The sequence below is a fragment of the Hyperolius riggenbachi genome, chromosome 12 (genome assembly GCF_040937935.1).
Source record: "Hyperolius riggenbachi isolate aHypRig1 chromosome 12, aHypRig1.pri, whole genome shotgun sequence".
Classification (NCBI taxonomy): domain Eukaryota; kingdom Metazoa; phylum Chordata; class Amphibia; order Anura; family Hyperoliidae; genus Hyperolius; species Hyperolius riggenbachi.
The window spans coordinates 194,947,252-194,972,584 of record NC_090657.1 but is presented as its reverse complement, the minus strand read 5'-3'; the positions used below and the strand labels follow the sequence as shown (position 1 = coordinate 194,972,584).

The 25,333-nt window shown below is 42.4% G+C and overlaps 1 protein-coding gene and 1 long non-coding RNA gene across 6 annotated transcripts in view; one reads left to right on the top strand and one right to left on the bottom strand.

The window, feature by feature from the left end:
• The window catches only part of LOC137542393 (uncharacterized), a 319,706-nt gene that overhangs the window by 264,467 nt on the left and 29,906 nt on the right, over nt 1-25,333 (bottom strand). The window lies entirely within an intron of this gene.
• Nucleotides 180-20,810, top strand: SALL4 (spalt like transcription factor 4). 5 transcript variants are annotated; one of them, XM_068264269.1, is made up of 4 exons: nt 180-519; nt 6,056-8,500; nt 12,226-12,512; nt 19,164-20,810. In XM_068264269.1, exons 1-4 carry the CDS (start codon nt 432-434, stop codon nt 19,578-19,580), a joined length of 3,237 nt encoding a protein of 1,078 aa, XP_068120370.1. In that variant the 5' UTR covers nt 180-431; the 3' UTR covers nt 19,581-20,810. The 5 variants fall into 5 exon arrangements, with proteins under 5 accessions (XP_068120370.1, XP_068120375.1, XP_068120373.1 ...); XM_068264272.1 differs by lacking the exon at nt 180-519 and adding an exon at nt 524-939; XM_068264270.1 differs by lacking the exon at nt 180-519 and adding an exon at nt 1,610-1,682.

The following is a 25,333-nucleotide window of genomic DNA, read 5'->3' as shown; positions in this document are numbered from 1 at the left end:
CTTTTTTCTAGATTGTTCTTTTTAGTTTGTTAGCCAACGAATTCACTTGCAGCCCACCCATTCCTATTGTGTTTACTTGGAATAAAAAAAAGCATTTCTGGTGGTGGGGGGAGGGTCCTGCAGTTACTGAAGGAGGAAAAAAAAAAGTTCATGTTTTGTTACACTCAGAAGCATGGTCTGCAAGCTGCAAACTACATTTCCCAGGCTGCTTCACGTCCCCCAGATCAATAGAGCTTATTTGAATAATCTGTGAGTTTTTGGACTCAGGCCAATCAGCTGTCAGGAACCCATGATAAATCGCAATGCATTATTGATAATCATAATTACAGCGACATGCGCATTTCCACCTGAAGGGGGGTAATTACCCGACTCTTGGAATTTGTTGTGAAGAAGGAAATAATTGGCACTGTTTGGCTCCTGATGCACGGACCATGTCGAGGCGCAAGCAGGCGAACCCCCAGCACCTCAACTCGGACGGACAGCAGCAGCAGCAGCAGCAGCAGCTCCAGGAGGCGTGCGGTGAGTACACACAGCAGTACACACAGCGGGCATGGCTTTCCATATCAGGACTCCTATGACCTGGCTTGGGCGCAGGACCCTGACCCCGGAGATGGCTGACCATGCAGTCTGAGTAGCCATGCAGGATCTGCTCCGGACATAGTTACCTGCTTGGGCTACTTTTTATGCCACTTTCCAAGCTTGCGAGTATCCTATCAGTGTGCGCTGCTATCACTACAGTAACTTGTCTGAGCACCGGACTGAGGATTCCGTCTCTCCCGAATAGGAGGAACCGGCGGCTCCGATTTTATCTGCATCGGCACCTGCCCTGTATCCGCTCTCTATCCAGATGGGGTTATATGCGCGATACCGCTCTAAATACCCTGGAGCTGGAGCCCGAGATCCCTGGATCTGATGCCATGTGACCTATATATTACATAGGTACCTAGATTGCCGTGTATCAGATCATCGTAACCGGCTGCTCTAGAGCTAGAACGCTGCATGTTATTAATCAGAGCTGATATGCAATATGTCATGCACACCTATAATATTTCATGCACATTGCATATATATATATATATATATATATATTTCATTCCACAACTATCCCTACAGATATATTTGTAGTATATTTATTGTTCTATTCATTTAAATGTGCTCCATTTTAGTGTTTTATTAATGATGCTCTTATCCTATTTTTATTAGTAATTTTTTTCCCTTGCAAGTATCTGCATAGGACAGGGGGATTTTAAAGTTGGCGACTTGCTGTAGTTTTTTTGTGAGTTTATACATGTTATCTCGAGATTTAGTTTAAGGGTCAGTTGCCATTAACTCCAGAAACTGGCTGGCCAGGAGGTCATAAATGCCAGGTTTAATGCACGCCTGTTTTCCTTTGTGCATATGGTTTGGATGGGGGTGGAGGTGCTGTTTGCACATGTAAATCTTGTTGCACACTGCTAGGGTCCCACCCCTAATAGCAACAGAATCAAGTTAGGTTTTTTTTTTTCGTTCAATTTCTTATAGTTCTTTTCATTCACCATTTCTCCCCTCAAGACTGCTGAAAAACTCCCAGTCTGCTAATTTGAGGTTTCCGATGCGTGCCCCGAAGACTTGCCTACTGGCTTCTGATACGGTTTAGGAAGAAGGATTTCTTTATTATTATTTAATGGTCATCATTCAGATGGGTATGTGATGCAGAACTGTAATTTTCAAACTTGTCGTTTGGCGCCACCTACAGGACATATTTCATGAATTGCAGGCTGATACTAGTTGACCGTCTGCTGCTAACAGTTCAATTTACTTGTCACTTACTTCTTGGTTTTCATGTTCAAACCTTTTTTTTATTTTTTTATTTTAAGGCTAATTTGCATCTCCATTTTGGACCCTCCTGTGAGAACAATGCAAGCCTATTTTGTCTTTTGAGCAGCTCTGGTCAGCAATTAACAGGTCAGGAAATCAACAGGGGGTATGTTGGATACAATGCTACATATTCCACATTAGCATTTTTAACAAAAGCAGGTCAGAAGTGCTTTATATTTTATTCAGTATTAGCATAATACATTAACTGGCCTAAAGAGCACTCAACTAAAATTATAAAAAATCCTCCTGCTTGAACTATCATTGGCATTCGGGGTGGGTACACTTCCTAAAATTATGAATTTCAAACCCTGAGCTATTTGTGGATTTTAATGTTCAATTTGTTTATTCTATTTGACTCTCCCTTTTTTATAATACTGTGAATATCCTACCCTTGCCATAAACCTGCTAAATGGCTGCTGGCAGACCTAACTCATCAAGCCAGGGCAGGCATTTGGGATCTGTCAGTAAGGCACTTTAGGACCAGATGGTACAGGACTATTGTAGGAGTCTGGTGTGAAAAGCTAAATTAGGATGCATGTCCCACTGTGGTCACACAAAGTTGGACATTAAACTTTATGGGGAGGCTGGAATGCCACTTTTTGTTGCAAGGTAGTGGTGAGGGCTTTCATTACTTATAGTATCTCCTACATAAACACAAGAGCAAGAAGGTTTTGAGTTGGTTTAAGCTTCTTACCAATGTACAGTCTGGAGCAAGAAGAGTGGGCTAGAAGGCCAGAATTGATCTGTAACCTGTAGTGGTAAGAGATTTTCCAGAATGGCAGATGTTAGTTTGATTCCCCCCCCCCCCCCCCCCCTACTTGTGTTGCTGAAATATTAACAGGCAACCAAATATTCCTTTTAGCGGTGTGTGTGTGTGTCTGACACAAGCTTGCTGCTGTAACCTTTTGCCTCCTCCTGCCTACTGTGGGTGGTGGGGTGATGTCAAGCTTACAATTGGGGTTTCTGCAATTGACCTTGGCAGCAGGGTTTGTGTCCAATAACCACAGTATTATGTAAAGGGTCTGACTGCTTGTTTATGTCCCCCAGACTCTCAGATTTTGCTAATGGTGACTGACCAATGGGCTTTTTAAGGCTTACATATTTTTGAGAATTTTTGCCCCCATTTTTAATTTTTAGTTAAATGGTTTGGGTGTAGACTGGTAGTTTTCTTATATTAGTTTCCAGGTTGCACTAGGCATAACATTGTTTTGTTTGTTTTTTTGTAGTGTGTGTGTGTTTTAAACTTTGCTTTCCTCTATCCGCTGATTAATACTTGAATGGCACAAGTATGTGTTAATCTTGAATTTGTATTATTCAAACAGGCATTGTGGTCTAGTTATTACTGTAAGCAGAAAGGCTATATTCAGTAAACACATTAGCATAACTAACAATAGCATTGGATTTTTTTTTCCTCCCAAAATCCATTTGGTGGTGATTTAATCTAAACCCCTGCTGACTGCACTGCATTCTTCTAACTTATTGGATAACTAGATGCTGAGAGATAACATTCCTCAAATTCAGGGGTGGAGAGACTGAAAAACAGTTGAACTTTCTGGATCTCTGCTTTTATCATTAATGAAAAGGAACTCCCCCCTCCATCCCCTTTTATGTAATCATGGGCTACAGCTTCTATTCTGCTGTGTAGTCAAATGTTACAGCATAGCGCGTCAAACAAAAGTAATGAATACTGTGCAGTTATGCTCTACTCTTGACCAGATTTGGTATCTATGTTTTTGTTCAGCACTTGAACGCACTCAGTAGGTTACTTTTATCAACCAACAGTTTTAAAAATTTAGTTTTTACGTGTATGTGACTCTTCTGTTACCAGTATCTATCCTCTGTCTTTATCTGGTTTTACCAGCTTTCTGTATAAACACTTAGCATTTAAAAAAAATACCTTTTGTACACTTAACTATACATTTATTCACATTATTAAAGTATGGAAAAAAATCAGATTAATTACACAAACACTCACTAGCGTTCTAGAAGTGCAGTATTTATTATTAGTTTAGTTATTCTGTGTCTAAATGTGAGAGCAATATTTCTTCCCCTTTTCACAGGCTAAGATCTCCTTTGGTGTCCAGGAATAATCCAAACTTTAATTTGTACAATTTTACCACTTTTGTGTAATGAGAGATTACTTAAACTATCTGTTCAGAGAATGTTTACCCTAAAGGGGCCCATATACTCAGCCGATTTTATGGCCGACCGATCGATCCCGATTGATCGTTTGCAAATCGGTTGGCCAATCGACCGATCGATGGCCGATTTCGATGGATTTCCATCGAACTGGCAGGGTGGAAAATTTAGGTCGATCTAATGAGATTGCTTATCAGTTTGCATTGGCCTTAATGGAAATCTGATGGCAAAAAAATGCCATCAGATCGAATTTCAATAGATTTCAAACTGAAATCTATTGGAATTCTATCCTGGTAAAAAATGTTCTAAAAACGCATCAGATAGATCATCAGATGCATTTCTTATCTATCTGCTGCCAATCTGACGAGTGTATGGGCACCTTTATGCTGGGAATACACTATGCCTTTCTTCCGCTCAATTCTCTTACCTTTTGCCATTCACTTCTTCTATGAGAACTCGAGTGGCAAAACGATCGAATGTGAGATCAAACATGTTGGAAATTATCTATTGAACCATCTATCTGCTGCAAAAACGCATTGTGTATTCCCAGCATTATACTACATACACTTGGAGAGATTGTACAGTATATATTCATGATAGTATCATTGATGGGCACTTTTTTTTGGTACATGCATTACTCCAATTTTCTATCAAGTGTATTGGTTGAAAGTAAATCGACAAGTGGCCCACACACTGCAAGTGAGCTCCTGGTGGTTCTCATTCATTTATCGAGCGGAATGATGTTGTGCCTCCATGCACTGAAACTAAAACTCCATTCTGTGTTGATCTACATCATATTTACAATAGCCGATTCCTTTACGATCGACCAATATCTTTCATCCTGCTTGTATATTTGTTTCGGGCAGACCTTGGCCAATTTCCATTGATCAAGCAGAATGAAACATAATCGATCCTTTGCCAATCCGATTAAAATAATGGAACAGAAAAATATGGTAACACATGGGCACTGCTTAGAAACTATTTTGTCCAGATTTATAAAATAAAAAATGATTTTTAATAGGTTTAAATGATATTATCCTATTCTATGGTGCTATTATACAGACCTGGTTAAAATCCTTTGTAATAATGTCCATACATGGTACTTTTTTTTTTTTTTTTTTTTTTTTTTCTTCCCCCTTCCATCCAGTCTTACCATTTCTATGTAATATAAGGGAACTGCCTAAATTATCCTTTCAGTATACTCAATTTACCATTGAGGTGCCATACGCAGATTAACAGAAGATAGATCATCAGATAGTTTTCTGATCTATCTTATGTGTTTAGGAACTTTATATATATATATATTTTTTTTTTTTACTAGGAACAGATTTCCAATAGATTTCAGTATGAAATCTATTGAAAACCTATCTGATGGCATTTTTTTTGCAATCAGATTTCCATTCGGTCCAATGCAAAATGATAAGCAATCTCAACAGATCAACCTAGATTTTCCAGCATGTCAGATCGATTGAAATCAGACGCAAATCGATCGGCCGCTAATCGTCTCAGTGTATGGGCCCTTTTACACTACATAGAAATGGTAAGATTGGATTTAAAAAAAAATTGTACCATGTATGGGCACTGTAATGGTTCCCATACATAACCAGACTTTTTCCTGTTCAATTTTTATCAGATGGGCAGAGGATCAATTTATGTTTTATTCTATTGATGTGAATTGGCCGATATCTGAACAGTTTAGCTAACCTACATGCTACTGTACTGCTCAGTGCATAATTGCTTTAGAACAAATGCGATTTTATGAACCTTTAAAACATTTTTTTTTTTGTTTTGTTACCCTGCTCCTGGTAAAAAAAAAATGCATTGAGCAATTGTTACAGTTAAGCAGCAATGAATATGGTATAAAAGAAACCTGTCTTCTGATTGTTTCGTGAACTATTACATAATCAGCACTGTACTCAAGCTGGTAGCTTGCCCTAGGCAAGAGATGCATATTTCTCTCGCATGCATAGTGAGTTATGAATCCTAGCCTGTACAGTTAGATTTGTTTTCTTTAGTTTCCTGTGCTCTATCTGACCAGTATTTTGCTATTGTCTTACAGCTGAACAACAAAACTGTTCAAGTGATGCAGAGGGCCAGAAGAGTATAAAGCGTAGCAGGATGGAAGAGACTCATGTCTGTGACAAGTGCTGTGCAGAGTTTTTTGAGCTATCGGAGTTCTTTGAGCATAAGAAAAATTGCACTAAAAATCCACTTGTCTTAATTATGAGTGATAGTGGAGGAGATGGGGCTTCTGAGGCCTACCCACTGTCCATGCCTGGAGGTCCTGAGAATGAGCCGACAGAGAATCAAGCAGCAAAGGACACTGTACCAAAGAGCTCCCCTATTGCTATTGAGAAGATGGAGGTGAAATCAGATTCTGTTAATAATAAACCTGTCCCTCAAGTAGGTCCTAAGGCACATGGATTTGGCTACATGCCTAAAGTAAGTGTCCCTAACACTAATGTGACTTTACAAACCATGAACAATACTAAAGTAGCAGTCAATCAGCAGATCTCATCAGATGGCATTAACGCTCTACCAAATAATCCAAACGCCATTTCAATGATCCTTGATCAACTAGTGTGTTTGCAGCAACAGCAGCTCCAACAGATTCAGCTTACTGAGCAGATTCGCATTCAGATTGCAATGATGGCTCCCAACTCCTTGCATCCTTCTATAGCTTCAGCCGCTGATCCACTGAAAGCACTGGGGGCTCACCTATCCCAGCAGCTCTCAGCAGCTGTTGCTCTGATTGGACAGAAAGCTGGAACTCAAAACCTTGCACTTGAGAATTTTAAGCAGGCAAAGCTACCTCACAACAGCATGGCCATTCCGACTTCTGGCATGGTGCCCCTTGCTCTCTCAAACCCGCTGTTAAAGCCTGATGTGACCAAGGGAATCGCAGCTCCTGTGGCAAGATTTCCAAGCCCTGTCCTACCTCATTCTCCTGGGACTGTGATCTTCCAGAATCCTCTCAATATCCTAGACCCTTCCAAGAAGCTGAAAAGCAAGTTTCCATGCCCTACTACACCTGAGGTGAAGCAAAATGGCGAGGATCAGTTTTTCAGGCACAAGTGCAAGTTCTGTGGGAAAGTTTTTGGCAATGACAGTGCTCTACAAATCCACTTGCGCTCTCATACTGGTGAAAGACCTTACAAATGCAACATTTGTGGAAACCGATTTACAACAAAGGGAAACTTGAAAGTTCACTTCCAGCGGCACAGAGAAAAATATCCACATATAAGAATGAATCCTTATCCTGTTCCAGAACATCTGGATAACGTCCCTACTACAAGTGGAATTCCGTATGGCATGTCTGTTCCGATGGATGAGTCTAATGTAATTGTGGATACAAAGCCTGTGCTGACCGGTCTTCCCAACCCAGCGTTAACCATACCAAATGTTGCTAAGATGGGTGATTCCTCAGCAAACTCTTTCCCACTCAACATGCAGGCTAAGCTGTCACCGCGTAGCGAAGGGGAGTCTGTCTCGTCGGGAGCTATTGGTCATGAATCTGGGACTGATCAGAGTTTAAATTCTCCACCTGCTAGTGGATCTAGCGAACAAGGATCAGAAACCAGCAAGCTCCAGCAACTGGTTGAAAATATTGACAAAACTGGTTCTGACCCCAATGAGTGTCTGGTATGTCACAGAGTCCTCAGCTGTCCAAGCTCCCTGAAAATGCACTACCGCACCCACACTGGAGAACGACCTTTCAAGTGTAAAATCTGTGGTCGTGCGTTCTCTACTAAAAGCAACCTTAAAACCCACTATGGTGTCCACCGTGCAAACACACCCCAGAAGATGCAGCATTCTTGTCCCATTTGTCAAAAGAAGTTTACTAATGCAGTGGTCTTACAGCAGCACATCAGAATGCATATGGGAGGTCAGATTCCAAACACGCCTTTACCAGAAGATGCATGTGATGATGGCGATATAGATTCTTCCATGATTGATGAGAAGAATGGAGAACTGAACAGCTTTACTGATGACAACATTGATGACATTGATATGGATGAAGATCCAGAACTTGGAGATGTTCCTTCGGGCTCTAAGCCTCCTACTCCACAGGGCGGGAGCCAACCAGGATCCCCAAGCACACAACTCTCTGAGCCTTTATCCCAGGATAATCAAATGACTATGCCACCTGAGCTAGACTTACAAAGGCAAAATAGTGTTAAATCAAGTGAGAATGGCTCAGTGGAAAGTGATGGCCTGACTAATGACAGCTCTTCAGTTGAGGACCAAGAATACCAAAATGGCAAGAGTCCTTCCCAGTCTGAACATAGGACTCTTTCACCGGCCAACAGCCAAGATGACAGCCTTCCATCCAAGTCCCCGCCTTCTTGTAGCAGTCATGATGTAATGGATGTGCCAAGTAAGGAAGCTCCGTCTGAAAATGGATCACTAGATCTTGAAGGAGATGGGGCTCTAGATCTGACAAATGGCAATCTAGGACGTAAAATAAAGGAAGAACCAGGCTTACTGCCCAATGGAGAGTTTAGTAAGTAGCAGTTTTTATGTGTAGACTGAACAGTGCAGGCAAATGTTTTTTTCTCTTTTATCTGAGCTTATAGCACACCTGACTCAAGGGAAAGCTATCTAATGTAAGCACAGAGGTATGTTCATGCTGGATCCACATCTCTGTGCATTGTCTTCCTCTCTCCTCAGGTAGCTTTGCCTTGGGTCAGATATGTTTTAAAAAATTTGTCAGAAATGGAGAACAGTGTGTGCATGTATGTTACTGCTAAAAATGTTTACACAGGTACATGATATAGAGCAATGTTGGTTACTTATTAAGATAGACTTCTGTGTACTAAGCAGAGAATTTGCATAGAGCACAGGTGTCAAACGCAAGGCCCGCACTCCAAATGTGGCCCTCCATGCCATTTTATGCAGCCCTCGAGAGCTTAAAATGTGCATCACTGTAAGCAGTAAAAGAACAGCACACTGGTGATAGTGATTGAAACCTTGTCAGGTTGAGCCAGGAGTGAAGCAATAACCCACAAAACACCCCCACCCCCATGTGGCCCCCGCCTGGGATCCAAACCTCTCAAGCCCCATGTGGCTTGTAAAAGACATACACAATCTCCTGCACAAAGCAGAATCACGCAGTGGAGCAGTGTAATATTTACCTGCTCTAGGGATACACTGTATTCTTCCTGGAAGTCACACACTCCATACTGCATACCTCCTTCTCTCGCTCACGTGACATGCCTCAGGAGTCAGATATGCAGCATAGCACATGTGACTGTCAGGAAGATCAGAGGAGACCTGGAGCAGATAAATATTAAACTGCTCCACTGCACTACTCTGCAGAAGGGTGAGTAGCGAACCCCCACTGTCTATAGTTACACTACCCAGTTTTTTGAGACTGTTCAATGCATGTTAAAGCCTTATATAAAAAAAAAAAAAAAAAAAAAAAAAAAAAAAAAAAAAAAATGCCAGGTGACTTAGACTGTTTTTGGCACCTTACGTGATTGACTTTGACACCCTTGCCCTAGAGAGACTGCAGAGTATTGTGATACCAGTGCCTTTATCGCATGATCAGTTGTTTCATTGCTACCTGTGTGAGATTGCATTGTGTGCTCACATCTTTGGGTCTAAAGGTAGCCATACACTGGTCGATTTGCCATCAGATTCGACCAACAGATAGATCCCTATCTGATCAGAGAGGGATCGTATGGCTGCCTTTACTGCAGATTGTGAACCGATTTCAGCCTGAAACCGTTCACAATCGGTGGTGGTGCTGCCGCCGCTATGCCCGCATACATTACCTGCTCCAACCGGCACGACTCCAGTCCCCAGGTCTCCGCTGTCTTCTCCGCTCTGGTCTCCGGGCCCGGCATGCGTCACTTCTTCCTGCCCGGCAGGAAGTTTAAACAGTAGAGCGCCCTCTACTGTTTAAACTTCCTGCCGGGCTAGAAGAAGTGAAGTATGCTGGGCCCGGAGACCAGACCAGAGCGGAGACGGAGCAGCGGTGACCGGGGTGAGTCGCGCTGGCGGAGCAGGTAATGTATTGCCACTCCATTGCGTCGGGCACTCGAACGCCGCTAGCGACGCGCTCCCTACCCGCGGGCGATCAACGGTAATTTCCAGCATGGAGGGAGCGATCTATTTCGAGACGAAATAGATCGAAATTTAGCGTAAATGATGTGACAGCATATTCGATCCCAGTGATCGAATCTGCTGTCGATCGGCGGGGAATCGGCCTAGTGTATGGCCAGCTTAATTCCCTTGGCTGACCTAGAATACGTGACCGCCAACCTGAGTTTATAAAGTCGTTGTAATTGATATAGACATGGACAAATCGCAATGCAGCACAGGAGTCTGTGTATATCTGTATGGTGTCTAGCAGATTCGTTCAGACTACTAGTGGTAGCTGAGTCTTTGCAAATTGTGGTTGAGGGTGACAGCCTTGTTTTATCCTTCAAATAAAGCTGCTCCTTCTCAATGCAGTCAAAACCGTCAAGGTGTCCCGTCTGCTGGCTTGTCGCAGGGTTGGGTCTTGTCATATATTGCAGTTTGAGTCCGCCAGGAGAAAAGTGCAAACATACTTGCTTTGTCTTGTCTTAATTGCATTAAAATTCTGCAAACGTGTACTATATACAAGAGAGGAACCATGTTGGAGTTTGTCATTCTTTCTGCTTTTTTTTCGCCTCACCGTAGGACAGTTAGTTAAAGTGAACCTCCGGACTAAAAATCGACTCGGCAGCACTAAAAAGGCTTGGTGTTTCTTTAACAGTTTCACAGCATCAGAACTTTGTTTCTCTTATACAAGCCTCATTTTTAGCTGCACAGAAGAAAACTGCCCGGGCAGTTTTCCCCTTATGCTGTGCAAAGCAAGATGGGATTTCTGATGTTGTGGTTCTCGTTCTGCTATTTTGGTGCAATTTTTTTTTTTTTACATTTTGAATTTGACATTTGAAGCCTAGTGTGTGCAGCTGGGAGGGGTTATCAGGACACAGGACAGTTGGAACTGTGTCTTATGCTCCCTGTCACCTCCTTTCAACCAAAAAGATGGCTGCCCCCATGAATCTCAAACATTTGCCTGTTCTTTTAAAACAGGGTGGGTAAGAGATTATATTACCTATCTATTCTAATTAACATAACTAATGTAACTTGATGACAGTATGTTTGTTTAGGCTGAAGTTCCCCTTTAAGTGACGTTTTATGTGAATTTTGCCTACTTCGTAAAGCAAACCTGTGAGATCCTTTGAAGAAAAAGTTAGATACTTTGGTAGAGGGAAGCCTCTGTATCCTCCAAAGCCTTACCACGTCCTCCTCAAGACCCTCGCTGAACTCTGGAAACCTCGAACTTTGGGGCCATGCTCCTGTCAATGGAGAGCAGCCACTCTGCTCGGGATGCCTCCTGCCTGCACAATAGCTCGGAATTGCTCAGGCTCACTGGAAAAAGCCAAGCTTTATCAGCTCCGTGCTACTGCGCAGGAGTGATGCAGCCTGTGTGGTACAGCCGTGCTCATTCAGGGATGGCAACACGCGCTCTACCAAGGCCCTTGTCAAACAGGTTTGGAGAAGTTCCCAACCACTGGTTCAGTGAGGTGGAGGGGGTCGGGGAAAGGCTCTGGATTATCCAGAGGCTTAACAAGTGAGGTAAGTACCCATTTGGGGCACTTTTTCCCTTCAGGTACCCTTTTTATTTCTGCACAGTATACCAAGACTGACAGCAGGGAGGTGAAGTTAAAGATGCCTAAGACCACTTGCTGTGTGGCCTGAGGGGTTGTACACATAACTGACTGGTAATCAGTGCAGGCACACTTTCAGTTCTAGTTTTTGTTTACCTTAAGCTGAACATCTGAGATCCAAACATAAATCAGACCTTGCATCACTTGATTTTCAGCCGAAATTGGCTCCAAAATCAATCTAGGCCTCCTCCATCTTTGTGCTGAACAATGCAGTATAAAACTTTGGTAACTTATCTACCTCCCACCCATGGCCAACCAATTAACAAATGGTAGCCTTTTTCTGATCAAACTTCAATCAAGAACAATTTACCAATATATCCTTTAATTGATTTTCATTTGCATTGACGTCTTTATTGAACTGAACGTCTGATTAAATTAACTGTTCTGGCTAGCTTTAGACTGAGTTGTGTACTAGGGTAAAATAAATATTTTTAAGATTCTGAAGCTTAAACCTACTTTTTATGTAGTCTGATGAAATTTTATGTGCAGTCTTCTCAATTTTTATTTTTTTTAAATTTTTCAGATAGGAGTCCCAGTATTTACATTGGTCCAACACTGATCAAAATGGAAATGCCAGGAGATCGTTTAATGGGTCCTACACAGTTCATCAGCCCACCAAATCTGTCGCCTGGCATAGCTCCTCTCATAGTTCCTCCACGCCGGCCAGCAAAGCAACATATTTGTCATACGTGTAATAAGAACTTTTCTTCAGCCAGTGCTTTACAGATACATGAAAGAACACATACTGGCGAAAAGCCTTTTGCTTGCACAATATGTGGACGAGCGTTTACAACAAAAGGAAACCTCAAGGTAAGCACTCTCAGACAATAGAAAACACTTTTAAAGTGTTAGTGTGCTTCTACTTAAAGAGGAACTGTAATGACCTATAATTTCAGGATACCGATTTTGACCTTAAATATCCTGGTTTCAGCATCAAACACTACATTATGGAACACCGCCCTCCCCTAGACAGTGATGTCATGTAGCCTTCTGCTTCCACGGCATACTGGGAGATCATGTGATGATCCTGATAACGTGCCATAGTAATTCACCCTTTAAGAATAGAAAGTGGGGTGCGGTAAGATTTTTAAACCGAACAATCATTGCCTTAACTTATAAATGAATATTGTCAAAATATTCAAGTTGTATACAGTAAAGTTCCTTTAAGTGTGAGTGAAATAATCTAAAAGCAGGTGTTCATCGACAATGCATTATGGACTTTACGACTGTTGCAAAACAGGCTTGTCATTGCCCTACTTTAAATACATTCTCACCAGCCCCAACTCTGTTTCATATTTGATCAGCTCTTGTAGTAGATGGCTGTAGTAAGTGTAGTCAGTCTACAACTATAAAAATGGGGGGGGGGGGGGGATTTTTAAATGGGAACCTGAGGTGAGAGGGATCTGGAGGCTGACCTGTTTATTTCCTTCTAAATAATGTAGATTGCCTGGCTTTTCTGCTTAAGGCTCATACACACATCAGACTATAGTCTTTGGAAAATGAAAGATCACAGACCAATCTTACCACCCTTCATGTAGTATGAGAGCCATACTCTACACAGTCTTTTTTCTATGGAGCTGAACTCCACATCAGAAAAAAAATCTTTGCAAGATGCTGCACACACAGATGCTGTACAGACACAAAAGATCAGTATCTGCAAAAGATCTGTTCCTGCCAAAAATCCATTCCTGCAAATTGCAATGATAGTCTATGAGATCTGCAGATCATCATACACACATGATTTAACTGACATTCATCTGCAGATCAAGCAATCATCTGCAGATCTGAAAATCCATCCTGGTGGATCTGATCTGCAGATGAATGTCAGTTAAATCATGTGTGTATGATGATCTGCAGATCTCATAGACTATCATTGCAATTTGCAGGAATGGATTTTTGGCAGGAACAGATCTTTTGCAGATACTGATCTTTTGTGTCTGTACAGCATCTGTGTGTGCAGCATCTTGCAAAGATTTTTTTTCTGATGTGGAGTTCAGCTCCATAGAAAAAAAGACTGTGTAGAGTATGGCTCTCATACTACATGAAGGGTGGTAAGATTGGTCTGTGATCTTTCATTTTCCAAAGACTATAGTCTGATGTGTGTATGGGGCCTTATCCTCTGCCTCTAATACATAAAGCCACAGACCCTGAACAAGCACGCAGATCAAATGTCTGACAAATCTAACAAGATTAGCTGCATGCTTCTTTCAAGTGTGTGATTTAGATCCTACTGGCCAAAAGATCAGCAGGGTGGCCAGGCAACTGGGAATTGTTTAAAAGGAAATATGGCCGCTTTCATAGGTCTCACACCTCCGGATTCCTATTTAAATTACATTTTTTTAAGAATGGGAACCTCACACACTAAAGCTTATATCTTGAAAAGGGAGTAAAACTAAAGTAAAGTTATCAAAGCTCCAACTTTAGATATATTAAACAAGCTTGGGTACATTAAATCCAGCAATGCGCGATATGCTATTTTCATAGATAAGCCATTCGATTTGGAAAAGCGTGACTCTTATGAAAATCAATTAAAAAATAATGCTCTTGATAATTGTTCAATGTTGTGATCTTGAAAGGGCAATTTATTTACTGCAGTGCATGATCTGCAGCTACAGATCTTTGCATCGGTCAGTACAAAGTGATCTGTGGAAGCCATGTGGTGATGATAATAATAAAACAGATTCCAGTAGGTGTAAGTGGTTTAAAGTGAAAAACGGAAACTATAAATATTGAGGGGCTATTGATGGTTTCCTGAACTTCAGTATTGCTAATTTAGAGCATGGCTGCTTAGCACTATAATCATTCCACTGGTGTGATTTCAACACCTTTTTTTTTTTAAGGCTACTTACACACCAAGACGTTGCGTTTTAGGGGACGTTATGGTCGCACGCATGGTGGTGTTGAAGTTGGACGTCAGATTGAGCTGCGTTATGCAGCTCTCAAAGCAGCCGCTTCAGGTTAGTGATAGGAAGTCCGGATCTTTTTATGGATTCGGATCATTTGAATCAGATCATTGAAAAGATCCGGATCTTTGAACCGAATCATTTTACTAGGGAAGCAGACTGGGTGAAATGACTAGCAGAACAGGACTTTCCCTGCACTGTACATTCTGTATGTTCCTGTTTCTTCCAGACAGACATCCACTGTGAACCGAATCTTTCATTGTGGTGATCCAGAAGATTCGACTCACAAAAAAGATCTGGATCAAATTAACGATTCGTTCATGATCCGGACAACACTACAGTCCTACCACGAGTCTCTGCAGTGCAGTGAATATTAATTAGCCATGTGGCTGGCAGCTGAGGAGGAGCGGAGACCTCCTCCAACATTACTGAGTATGTGCAAGCAGTCTAACGCTGCTTAGCCCTGTATAGCGTACAGAATGCAGCACTTTGTTTAAACGTGCGGGCACTGTGAACAGCACAATTGATTTTACAGTGCTGTGAGTTAGGCTGCGTTACTGGCTGCTGTAACGTGGGACTTTAACGTTCCTCAGTGAAACCAGCCTAAAAGACCTTTTTGGTAAAAGTTTTGATTACCAATCACCTGACCCAGAAGTTGCGACCATATTTTCACAAAACTAATTTACAGGGGTGTACTGAATTCTCATTGGTGATCTGCAGCTATAGCTTGTCCTCTAAACACTGTTCTGGTTAGAACCCTAATTAAAAATTGCTATTATTAACCTCCTTGGCGGTATGAAAAATACCGCCAGGAGGGAGCGCAGCAGTTTTTAAAAAAAATTTTTTTTTTTAATCATGTAGCGAGCCGAGGGCTCGCTACATGATAGCCGCTGCTGAGCGGCATCCCCCCGCCCGCTTCGATCGCCTTCGGCGATCTCCGATCAGGAAATCCCGTTCATAGAACGGGATTTCCTGGAGGGCTTCCCCCGTCGCCATGGCGACGGGGCGGGATGACGTCACTGACGTCGGGACGTCATTGGGAGTCCCGGGCCACCCCTCGGCGCTGCCTGGCACTGATTGGCCAGGCAGCGCTGGGGTCTGGGGGGGCGCGCCGCAGCAGATAGCGGCGATCGGGCAGGGGCCGGCGGCGATCAGAGTGCTGGCGCAGCTAGCAAAGTGCTAGCTGCGTCCAGCAAAAAAAAAATTATGAAAATCGGCCCAGCAGGGCCTGAGCGGCACCCTCCGGCGGCTTACCCCGTGTCACACACGGGGTTACCGCCAAGGAGGTTAAACAACGTCCATTAGAACTAGGTATGGAAGCTGCCATTACTGGTCTACTTCATTCATGTAAGAAATCAAATGGGCACTACATGGTGGTCTTGCTCAGCAATAAAGGCTTTCTTGGCGCATAGCGTTAGATGGATGTCTAGTAGCCAATGACTTCAATCTAGAGCTGTGTACTAAACAAAAAAAAACAAAAAAAAACTTTATTGCTGACTCTTGTCATAACATTTATCAGCCAACAATGAGGTGAGCAAATCATTGTGTGTGTAACTAACACACAGGGAGGGCTCTTTGTTTTCCCCATACACTTCCCCCACCCCAATACCAGATGCTGTCCACATTTTTGGGTTTTAGCCACCTATCTCTCTAACTACATTAGGGCACAGAGTGAGGCTTCCCCAGGCTAGCTGCACAGCAGTTTATTTCATTTTATTTTACTGGGCATATGCAGTTTGTGAACTCTAGCATAACCACTTCAAATGGGCTCCTGCGCTGGCATAGGCAGTTTCAGAGGAGAGAATTACCTGGCAGTCAAATAATGAAGCCTTTGGAATGGGAAAGATCCCAGAAGCAACTGGCAGTGCCAAGTGCATTAAATCAAGTAAAAAGAGTTGTACAGCACTGATCTATGCTTATGACTATTTTATAACAAAAGTGGATTTTTTTTTTCTTCTTACAGCCAGACAACTGTTTTTCACCAGTAAATCAATAATGGCTCCACCAACAGAACCAGGGCTCAGCCACTTGGTGTTCTCCCATTTAGTTGTATTAGGATATGCAGAATTCACAGGCAAGAATAACCCATGACTTTTGGGGTGTGCGACCTTACTCAGCACAAAACTGTTGTTCAATAAATTGGATGACCCTGACTGGTTGAGCTCTGACACTATGGTTTCTTTTTACATGACTATTGGATAAGCTTTAAAGAGTGTAGCAGAGGCTTGCAGGACTCTTTGTCTGTGGTCTTACATGATGGCATGCTTTAAAGTATGACTGTACACTGGATCTAGAACCCCATTACAAAATAACTGAGCAGCATCACCATCCTATATCCGTCCCCCATTCCCACGCATATCCACACCAGGTTCTCGGGGTTCCCACTCTTCTCATCTCTCCTGTTTTGTGTACAGTGTATCATCACTCTAGGGCCTGTAAGGGTATGGCCAGGAATCGCCAGACTGTTAGGCATATTATTCTATCCCTCTGCAGCTAGTGGTCAAGTGGAGGATGATGTATGAGCAGAGCTTTTAGAGAAATTTTAGCAACTTTTTTTTTTGTTTGTTTTTTTGTGCATAAGCAGTACATATATGTCGCACTTTGTCACTATCCCCAGAGTGAAGAGACTTGCTCTGTGTAGTGACAGCTGCCAAGCTCTAGAGGGAGCCTGGACATTTAAATTATAGGCAATCCGTGTTTTGAAGTGCTGAGATTAATGTGAGAGAAGGAACCATCCAAAGGTTTACTTGGTATCTGGGTTGAAGCACTTGTCATAGCAGCTGCTATGAAACATAGGAGCTACTAGGACCCATTGTCTGACTTTTGTGTTTTTGTTTTCTTTTGTTTGTTGTACTGAAAGTGAACCTCCAGACTAAATTGACTCAGCAGCACTGGAAAGGCCTGGTGTTTCGTTAACTGTTTCACAGCATCAGAACTTTTTTTTTCTCTTATACAAGCCTCATTTTTAGCTGCACAGAAAAAAAAGTGCCCGGGCATTTTTCCCCTAATGCTGTGCAAAGCATGATGATATTTCTGATGTTGTTCTCGTTCTGCTGTGTTGCTGGCACCGTTTATCTTCCGCTGCCATTGTCCCCTCGCGGGGAGCGAGCAGGGAATCGGCCGCTGATAAGATCCAACCGTCCTGTTGGATCTTATCAGCGGCTCGATTGATAAGGAGCATCGCGGCCGCATCTACGTGTGTAGATGCTGCTTAATACTTTTAGCCATAGACCCTGATCAGGCATGCAGATCAGATGTTTCTGACAAAAACCTGACAAGATTAGCTGCATGCTTATTTCAAGTGTGTAATTCATACATTACTACAGCCAAAATGTGATCAACAGGACTGCCAGGCAACAGGTATTGTTTAAAAGTAAGCAAATATGGCAGCCTCCATATCCCTCACACTTCAGGTTAGCTGATACCCCCCCCCCCCCCCCTTCCTTTTACATGAGAAATCTATTCCTTTTCACAAACGGATCATCAGGGGGTGCTGTATGACTAATATTGTGGTGAAACCCCTCCCACAAGAAACTGAGGACCATGGTACACCTGGCAGTTTCCTGTCTGTGAACCTTGTTGCATTGTGGGAAATAGCTGTTTCCAACTGCTACCACGTAATGTCAGAAATGTAAATCGGGGATTTAGAGCATCACTCTGCAACATGTTCATCTCTGTCTCCAAGCACAGTATGCCTTGTATGCCACTTTGAAATACGATAAGAGGCGCCAAAAAAAAATGTTTAAAAGGGGGAAGTGGGTGGACTCACCTCCCTTCTGAAATAAAGGCCGGACAATGGACAGGGTGCTACCTGGTTCATGACCTGATTTTGCACCCTCGAAAAATCGTTTGCCTGAAGAAGCTGGACTGTTACCCGTGAAAAGCGTTAGTCTAAAGTAACATTAGTAACTTAAAAAGTGCAAGTAACCTGTCCATTGTCCGGCCTTTTTTTCAGAAGGGAGGCGAGTCCACCCACTTCCCCCTATTTAACAATTTTAACTAATTTTATTCTACTTTGTGCCTCTGTTATCGTATTTCAATATTATCTAGTCCGCCCTTGGTGGAGGAGTGTATCCCCATTTTCTCCTATCTACAGAAAGCGACTTTTTAAACCTGAGCAGGGTCAGGTTACAATTCTCCCCGCCGGCCTGTCCAGTGGTTGCCTTTGTGGCGACCCACCCTTGTGAGTATAATCATCACATTTATTCACAACAGATCTCTCCATATTAACATACTGCACCATATTGGGCTCTCGGTTTCTCCCCCATTTTTCAAGCTTGTATGCCACTTTGTTTTTAGATGTGGGGAGATGGAGAGCTTCAAAATGTCTGCGTGGAGCCCCATAACTTGCAGTAACAACTTTGCTGTCATAATGTGTTGGGTAATGTCGTCATTCAAAAAGACCCTGTCAGTATTCTGCCGAGACAAAGATCTTAATGGTGATGCTGCATCAATACTGTATTACTAATGCCTCTGTTGTGTATCAAACATTGTTTCCTTTGTCAACTAAATTCCTAGTACTTAAGATATGTTCGTTCTCTTTATCTTCCCGGTATAGGTCCACGTCGGAACTCATATGTGGAATAACTCTGCTCGCCGAGGAAGGAGACTATCTGTAGATAACCAAATTCCTGCCCTAGCAAGTGACAGTAAGAAAGTTCCGGAGATCTTCCCCAAGTTTCTTGTTCCTCCTGCAGTTATTGATCCTGTTGTGTGGAATCAGTATGCCACAGTTCTGAGCAATGGCCTGAACATGAAGACTAATGAGATCTCTGTAATTCAGAGCGGTGTCCTTCCGCCACTGCCTGTCCCTAATGGGGGCCCTACCATCATCAGCACAGCTACAGTGCCTACCCGCGATGTCAGTCAGGCTAATGCAAACCAGACTATGGTAAATGTAGAGGAGAACGGTGCAGAAAGCATGCCAAAACACCAGTTCACCCACTTTATGGAGGAAAATATAGCTGTGAAATGACCTACACAATCGGTCTCAATGGACAAGCTGACACTTGTATAGGTGGCTGGAATTTGCTGCAATATTTAAGACTTTTGTTTGTGGCTTTCTTTCCAGAGTGGTCTATAGTTCGATCTTGGCTGCCTTGCACCAAAATACACAAAAGGTGTCTGAGATCAGGCACACAAAGCAAGGCTAAGATGAGTTGCCGATGTTCCTTTTTTAAAGGTCAAAAATGTTTACTTTTCCAAACTAGTCCAATCAAGGTTGCATTAAAAAAAAGAAACTTTCTTATATAAGGACAGTTGTCTGCTTATGTCGGAATAGTCAGTAAAACCAAATTTGGGGGGAAAAAACATAACAAAAACAAAAGCGGGTATATATTTTTTTCAATCTGCCATCCTCTGACATTTTCTCCCCCACCTTTCCCTCCCTACCCTTTTTGTTTTTATGACTTTCGAAGTCTTGAATGTAGACTACTCAGTTACTTTGGTGACTGCACCTTCTTGTCTAATCTGTTACCTTTTTAGAGCTCTCTCCCTCTCTGAGAAGAGGCTAGGACTTGAAATGATATTTGTCAGTGTATCTAGAGCAGATCAGACATTTTCTACTCCGGTCAGCTTTAAATGTTCTTGTACAATGAGCAGTATTAATTTACTTTTACTGTTGACCGACCATTCTTCTGGTTGCTGTAAGAGTTGTATACTTTAAGTTATCTACCTCATCTATTTTTTTTTTCTCTTTTTTTTTGTTATAATTCTGCTGTAAAACTGGTACTGGAAATACTCCAAGCACTGAAACAATTGCGTCAGCCGGGTTACAAATCTTCCTCTTCAACTACTGTGTTGGGATATTATTATTATTGCCTTTTTTTTGTAAATATTAAATGTTACACTTGAGTTTTCAAAGACCTTGGAGGTTGTAATTTTTTTTTTTCCTTTGCTTTTTTTTTGTGAAAGGCCAAAAAACTTACCTGCGCAGAGTACCAAAAAACTATTGCACCTAGCTCCTCGCTTCAGATCATTGCCATTTTGTGCCTTTCTCGATGGACTAGTAACACTTTGAACATGATAGTTCCTGTTTACAATTCTGAAGTTAAATGTTGCGAAGGCATTCCAGTGCCAAGATTCTGCAATGTGAATGTATGCCTTTTTAGGAATATGTAGTGTTTTTGGCATCTACTGAATGTATTAATGAATTTCTTTTTGTCCTTCGTTGAGAATAAACTGATGGGATGGCTTTTTCTCATGATGCTGTCTTTAATGTAATGGCAAAATACTCACGGTGGGCAGATCTTCGTTTTATAACTGTTAAATGATCTTTGAGTACTTAACTCTGTAGTGGGAGGCTTTTGGTTAATCTAGCCCCCCCCCCCCCCCCCCTAAACTCATCCAGCACTGGGACCCCCAGGACCTCATTAACAAAGGATTTGCTGAGTTTGCACCTGTCTTTGAATGGTGGTCACATCAGTTCAGGACGCCTCAAATCTGTGCAGTAGCATTGAATCACTGGCGCTTTTTTTTTCCTCTCCTGCTAAACTGGAGTAAATCAGTGCTACTGCGCAGGTGCAGCGCGTCCTGTGCACTGTGGCTGCACTTGTTGGTGGCTGTCTACATCCAGAGAGTCCAGTGCTGAATCTTTTTTTTTTTTTTTTTTTTTTTTTTTTGTGTGAAGAGGACATGGAAAGGATTTAGAGGCTTCCTTCCATGAGATAAGTATCAGACTTTCTCCTCTGGCTCTCACAGGCTTTCTTGAACACATGTGGCCTCAATTCACTAAGCTTTATCAAACGTTTGAAAATTTACCTCATGGGTAAAATCTAATTTTGAATTCACTAAGGTGTTATAGATTTATCGAATGTTTTATCTATAGTGATAGTGAACTTTTGACCTGTTCTCTGCAGAAAAGAAAAGTAATGGAGCTCAATGGTTCTTTTGCATAGATAACTGGAGTTTCTTAACTCTTCCTGTACTGGAAACAGAGGTGGCCTTAGAGTACGCGGGGCCTGGGGCAAGTGTCGTATGCGGGGCCTAGAGATATATGCTGTGGATACACACGTTGTTGAAGTCCACACTCTGTATAGGTTAGATAGGTAGGTGCCTCCAGTATAGGTTAGATAGGTAGGTGCCCTGCAGTATAGATTAGACAGGTAGGTGCCCTGCATTACAGATAAGATAGGTAGGTGCCCTGCATTACAGATTAGATAGGTAGGTAGGTACCCTGCAGTACAGATTAGATAGGAAGGTGCCTGCAGTATAGATTAGATAGGTGTCAACCTGCAGTATAGGTTAGATAGGTGCCTGCAGTATAGGTTAGATAGGTGCCAGCCTGCAGTATAGGTTAGATAGGTGCCTGCAGTATAGATTAGATAGGTGCCAGCCTGTAGTATAGATTATATAGGTAGGTGACAGCCTGTAGTATAGATTAGATAGGTAGGTGACAGCCTGTAGTATAGATTAGATAGGTAGGTGACAGCCTGTAGTATAGATTAGATAGGTAGATGCCCCGCAGTATAGATTAGATAGCAAGGTGGCTGCAGTGCTGGGGAGAGCAAAAACTCACGTGTCTCCGATGCTCCAGCTACCATCTATTTCCTCTCCCAGCATCGCATCTGTGTATTGGTAACAGTGCCCCCTTGTGGTGACATGCGGTCACGTCATCATAGGGGGCGCTGTTACCAATACACAAATGCTGGGAGGAAATAGATGGTAGCTGGAGCATCGGAGACACGTGAGTTTTGCCCGCTCTCCCCAGCACTGCAGAGGGTGCGGGGCCTCCTCAGACGCGGGGCCTGGGGCGATTGCCCCACTTGCCACCCCCAAAGGCCGGCTCTGACTGGAAACAATATTAGACTTATGTCTCTGCTCCTAATGATCTATTTCTTACCTATATTACACATACCAATCCTTATATCATTTTTTTCCCCCCGCTTCAGTGTCTCTTTAACCTATTTTAGTGAATCATGCATGCTCCCGCGGCCGATCATGCGCGCTCCCGGCTCGCCGTTTGTTAGCCAGGCAATCAGTGAATCGGGCTATGGTGCCCGATCACTGATTCCTCTCCCCTGCTGAAAAAGCGACAGCTTCTCTCGGAAGCTGTGCTTTTTCTGGCTGTTACCTTCCTCATGCGTCATGTAAACAAACTCATGGCCTCCATCTTGTGGCCAAAAAGTAAAACTACAAGTAAAAGTAAAAAAAATAAGTCAACACATTTACATTATAAATCTAGGTGCAATTGCCTTCTTAAAACAGAAGGAAATTTGCAATAATTCAGTTGTAAATGAACATTTGTGGTTACCCACAATGCACTACCACTAAATATGCAAATTATCCCTTTTCGTCCTTGTTAAGCCAAGCAAGCATCCAAAACCGCTGGTGTATAGCAAGCTTCTAGCTTTAAGTTTTACACAGCCATATCAAACACACATGTAGACAGCCTGTTTCGGACTTTTGGTCGTCATCAGTACATGGCAGGGATTGATAAGGCTGTATGAAATAGGGCTTGGACGAGTACAACAGAGTAACCAAGCAGCTCAGGGAGGTAGCTACAACTATTTGCATATTTAGTGGTAGTGCATTGTGGGTAACCACAAATGTTCATTTATAACTGAATTATAGCAAATTTCATTCTGTTTTAAGAAGTCAATTACACCAAGCTTTGCTTTTTTAGTAGGAGGGCTTTTTGGTCCCTTTTTATTCCATTATAAATCTAGTGTTTACATCCCACCCTCCCAAAAGTACCCAAATAAAATGTTTTTTAATACAATAAAAAAACAAAAAAAAAAAAACATGTAAATATTTACCTAAGGGTCTAAACGTTTTAAATATCAATGTAAAGATGAAATCATTTTTTTTTTTATTTTTTTTTATTTTAAACTTGTAAATAGTGATAGATGCAAAACGGAAAAAATGCACCTTTATTTCCAAATAAAATATTGTCGCCATACATTGTGATAGGGACATAATTTTAACGGTGTAATAACCGGTACACATGGGCAAATACAAAACGTGAGTTTTTATGGAGGCATGTATTATTTTAAAGCTATAATGGCTGAAAACTGAGAAATAATGAATTTTTTCTTATTCTTCCTGTTAAAATGCATTTACAGTAAAGTGGTTTTTAGCAAAATGTACCCCCCAAAGAAAGCCTAATTGGTGGTGGAAAAAAACAAGATATAGATCAGTTCATTGTGATAAGTAGTGATAAAGTTATAGGCTAATGAATGGGAGGGGAACATTTCTCAAGTGAAAACAACGGAACGCGAATGGGTTAACCCCCCCCCCCCCCCGGACTGCCTCACCCCAATGGGCGTGGCTGCAGCCTCACACCAATTGGCATCAAGTCCTGGGGCTGCGTGCATCTCCTGCTCGGGGGGCAGAGACTGTTAGATGGCGTAACCACCGTCTATTTACATGTACATCTGCAGCAGCGCTGTACTGTGGACAGCTGTGTGGCAGAAGCCTATGACAGTCGATTGCCATGATTGGCCAGCTGGGGGGAGGGAGGGGTTTTGCAAAAAAAATAAATTCAGAAATAGTATAAAAATAAAGAAACATTGATTCAAAAATAAACACTGGCGGGTGGCGATTAGACCTCACCAACAGAGAGCTTTGTTGGTGGGGAGAAAAGAGGGGGGGGGGGGGGAAAGATAATCACTCATGTGCTGTGTTGTGTGGCCCTGCAGCTTGGCCTTAAAGCTGCAGTGGCCATATTACTAAAAAAACTGTAGTCCTCAAGTGGTTAAGCTAGCTATACATCTAACGATGATGGGCAGTTGGCTGAATGTGTAATGGTTAAGGGCTCTGCCTCTGACACAGGAGACCAGGGTTCGAATCTTGGCTCTGCCTGTTCAGTAAGCCAGCACTAATTCAGTAGGAGACCTTTGGCAAGTCTCCCTTACACTGCTACTGCCAATAGAGCATGCCCTAGTGGCTGCAGCTCTGGCGCTTTGAGTCCGCAAGGAGAAAAGCGCAATATAAATGTTATTTGTCTTGTCTATTTGTCATATTCGACCAAGAGACAAGAATTCCCGATCAATTTCTGCATGAAATCTCTCAGGAATCAGCAAGCTCTCCTCTGCTGTGTGTATGTAATATTTTCATACGATTCAGATTATTATAATTGGATGGTTGATTGGCTGCCAAGTCGCTTGATGTATGGCCACCATAACACTCAAGCCTATATCCAGGCACAGATTTTAAAAGCTTCCTGTATGTTTGTGTGTGTTGTCAACCTTCTGTTGCTAAATATGCAATTTAGATCAGATGGGTTCAGGCTAGGGTCACAGGACGTTGCAGTGCTGTGTTATAAAGTCTTATGAAGCAGCTTACCGCAATGCAATTAAGTCTGTGCGACGAGAGTGTTGCATTGTAACATGTAGCTTTGTGGTAATGCAATGCATTGTGTCTAAACACACACATTACCACGGTAATTCAGCATTAATCTGCATTACCACCTTTTTTGTTGCGTTGGAATGTTGCATAACAACTTTAGAATGCAACATCCTACTGTTAACCTAGCCTCAAGAATTTTGGCTTTAATCTTTTTCAGCAAGTGGTGCCTGCTTCATCTGCATCATCCTGCTGTTCAGACTTAAAGAAAACCTGAAATAAAATAGAGTAGCATTTATACTTACCTCGGGCTTCCTCCAATCCCCTGTAGGCTGTGGGTCCCCTTGCCGTCATTCCGGGCTACTCTGTTCCGCCATTAGCTCCAGTAAATTTTCTAGTCGCCCTCAGTCTCCCTGATACCATGGCCTGGAGCGTTCTGCATTT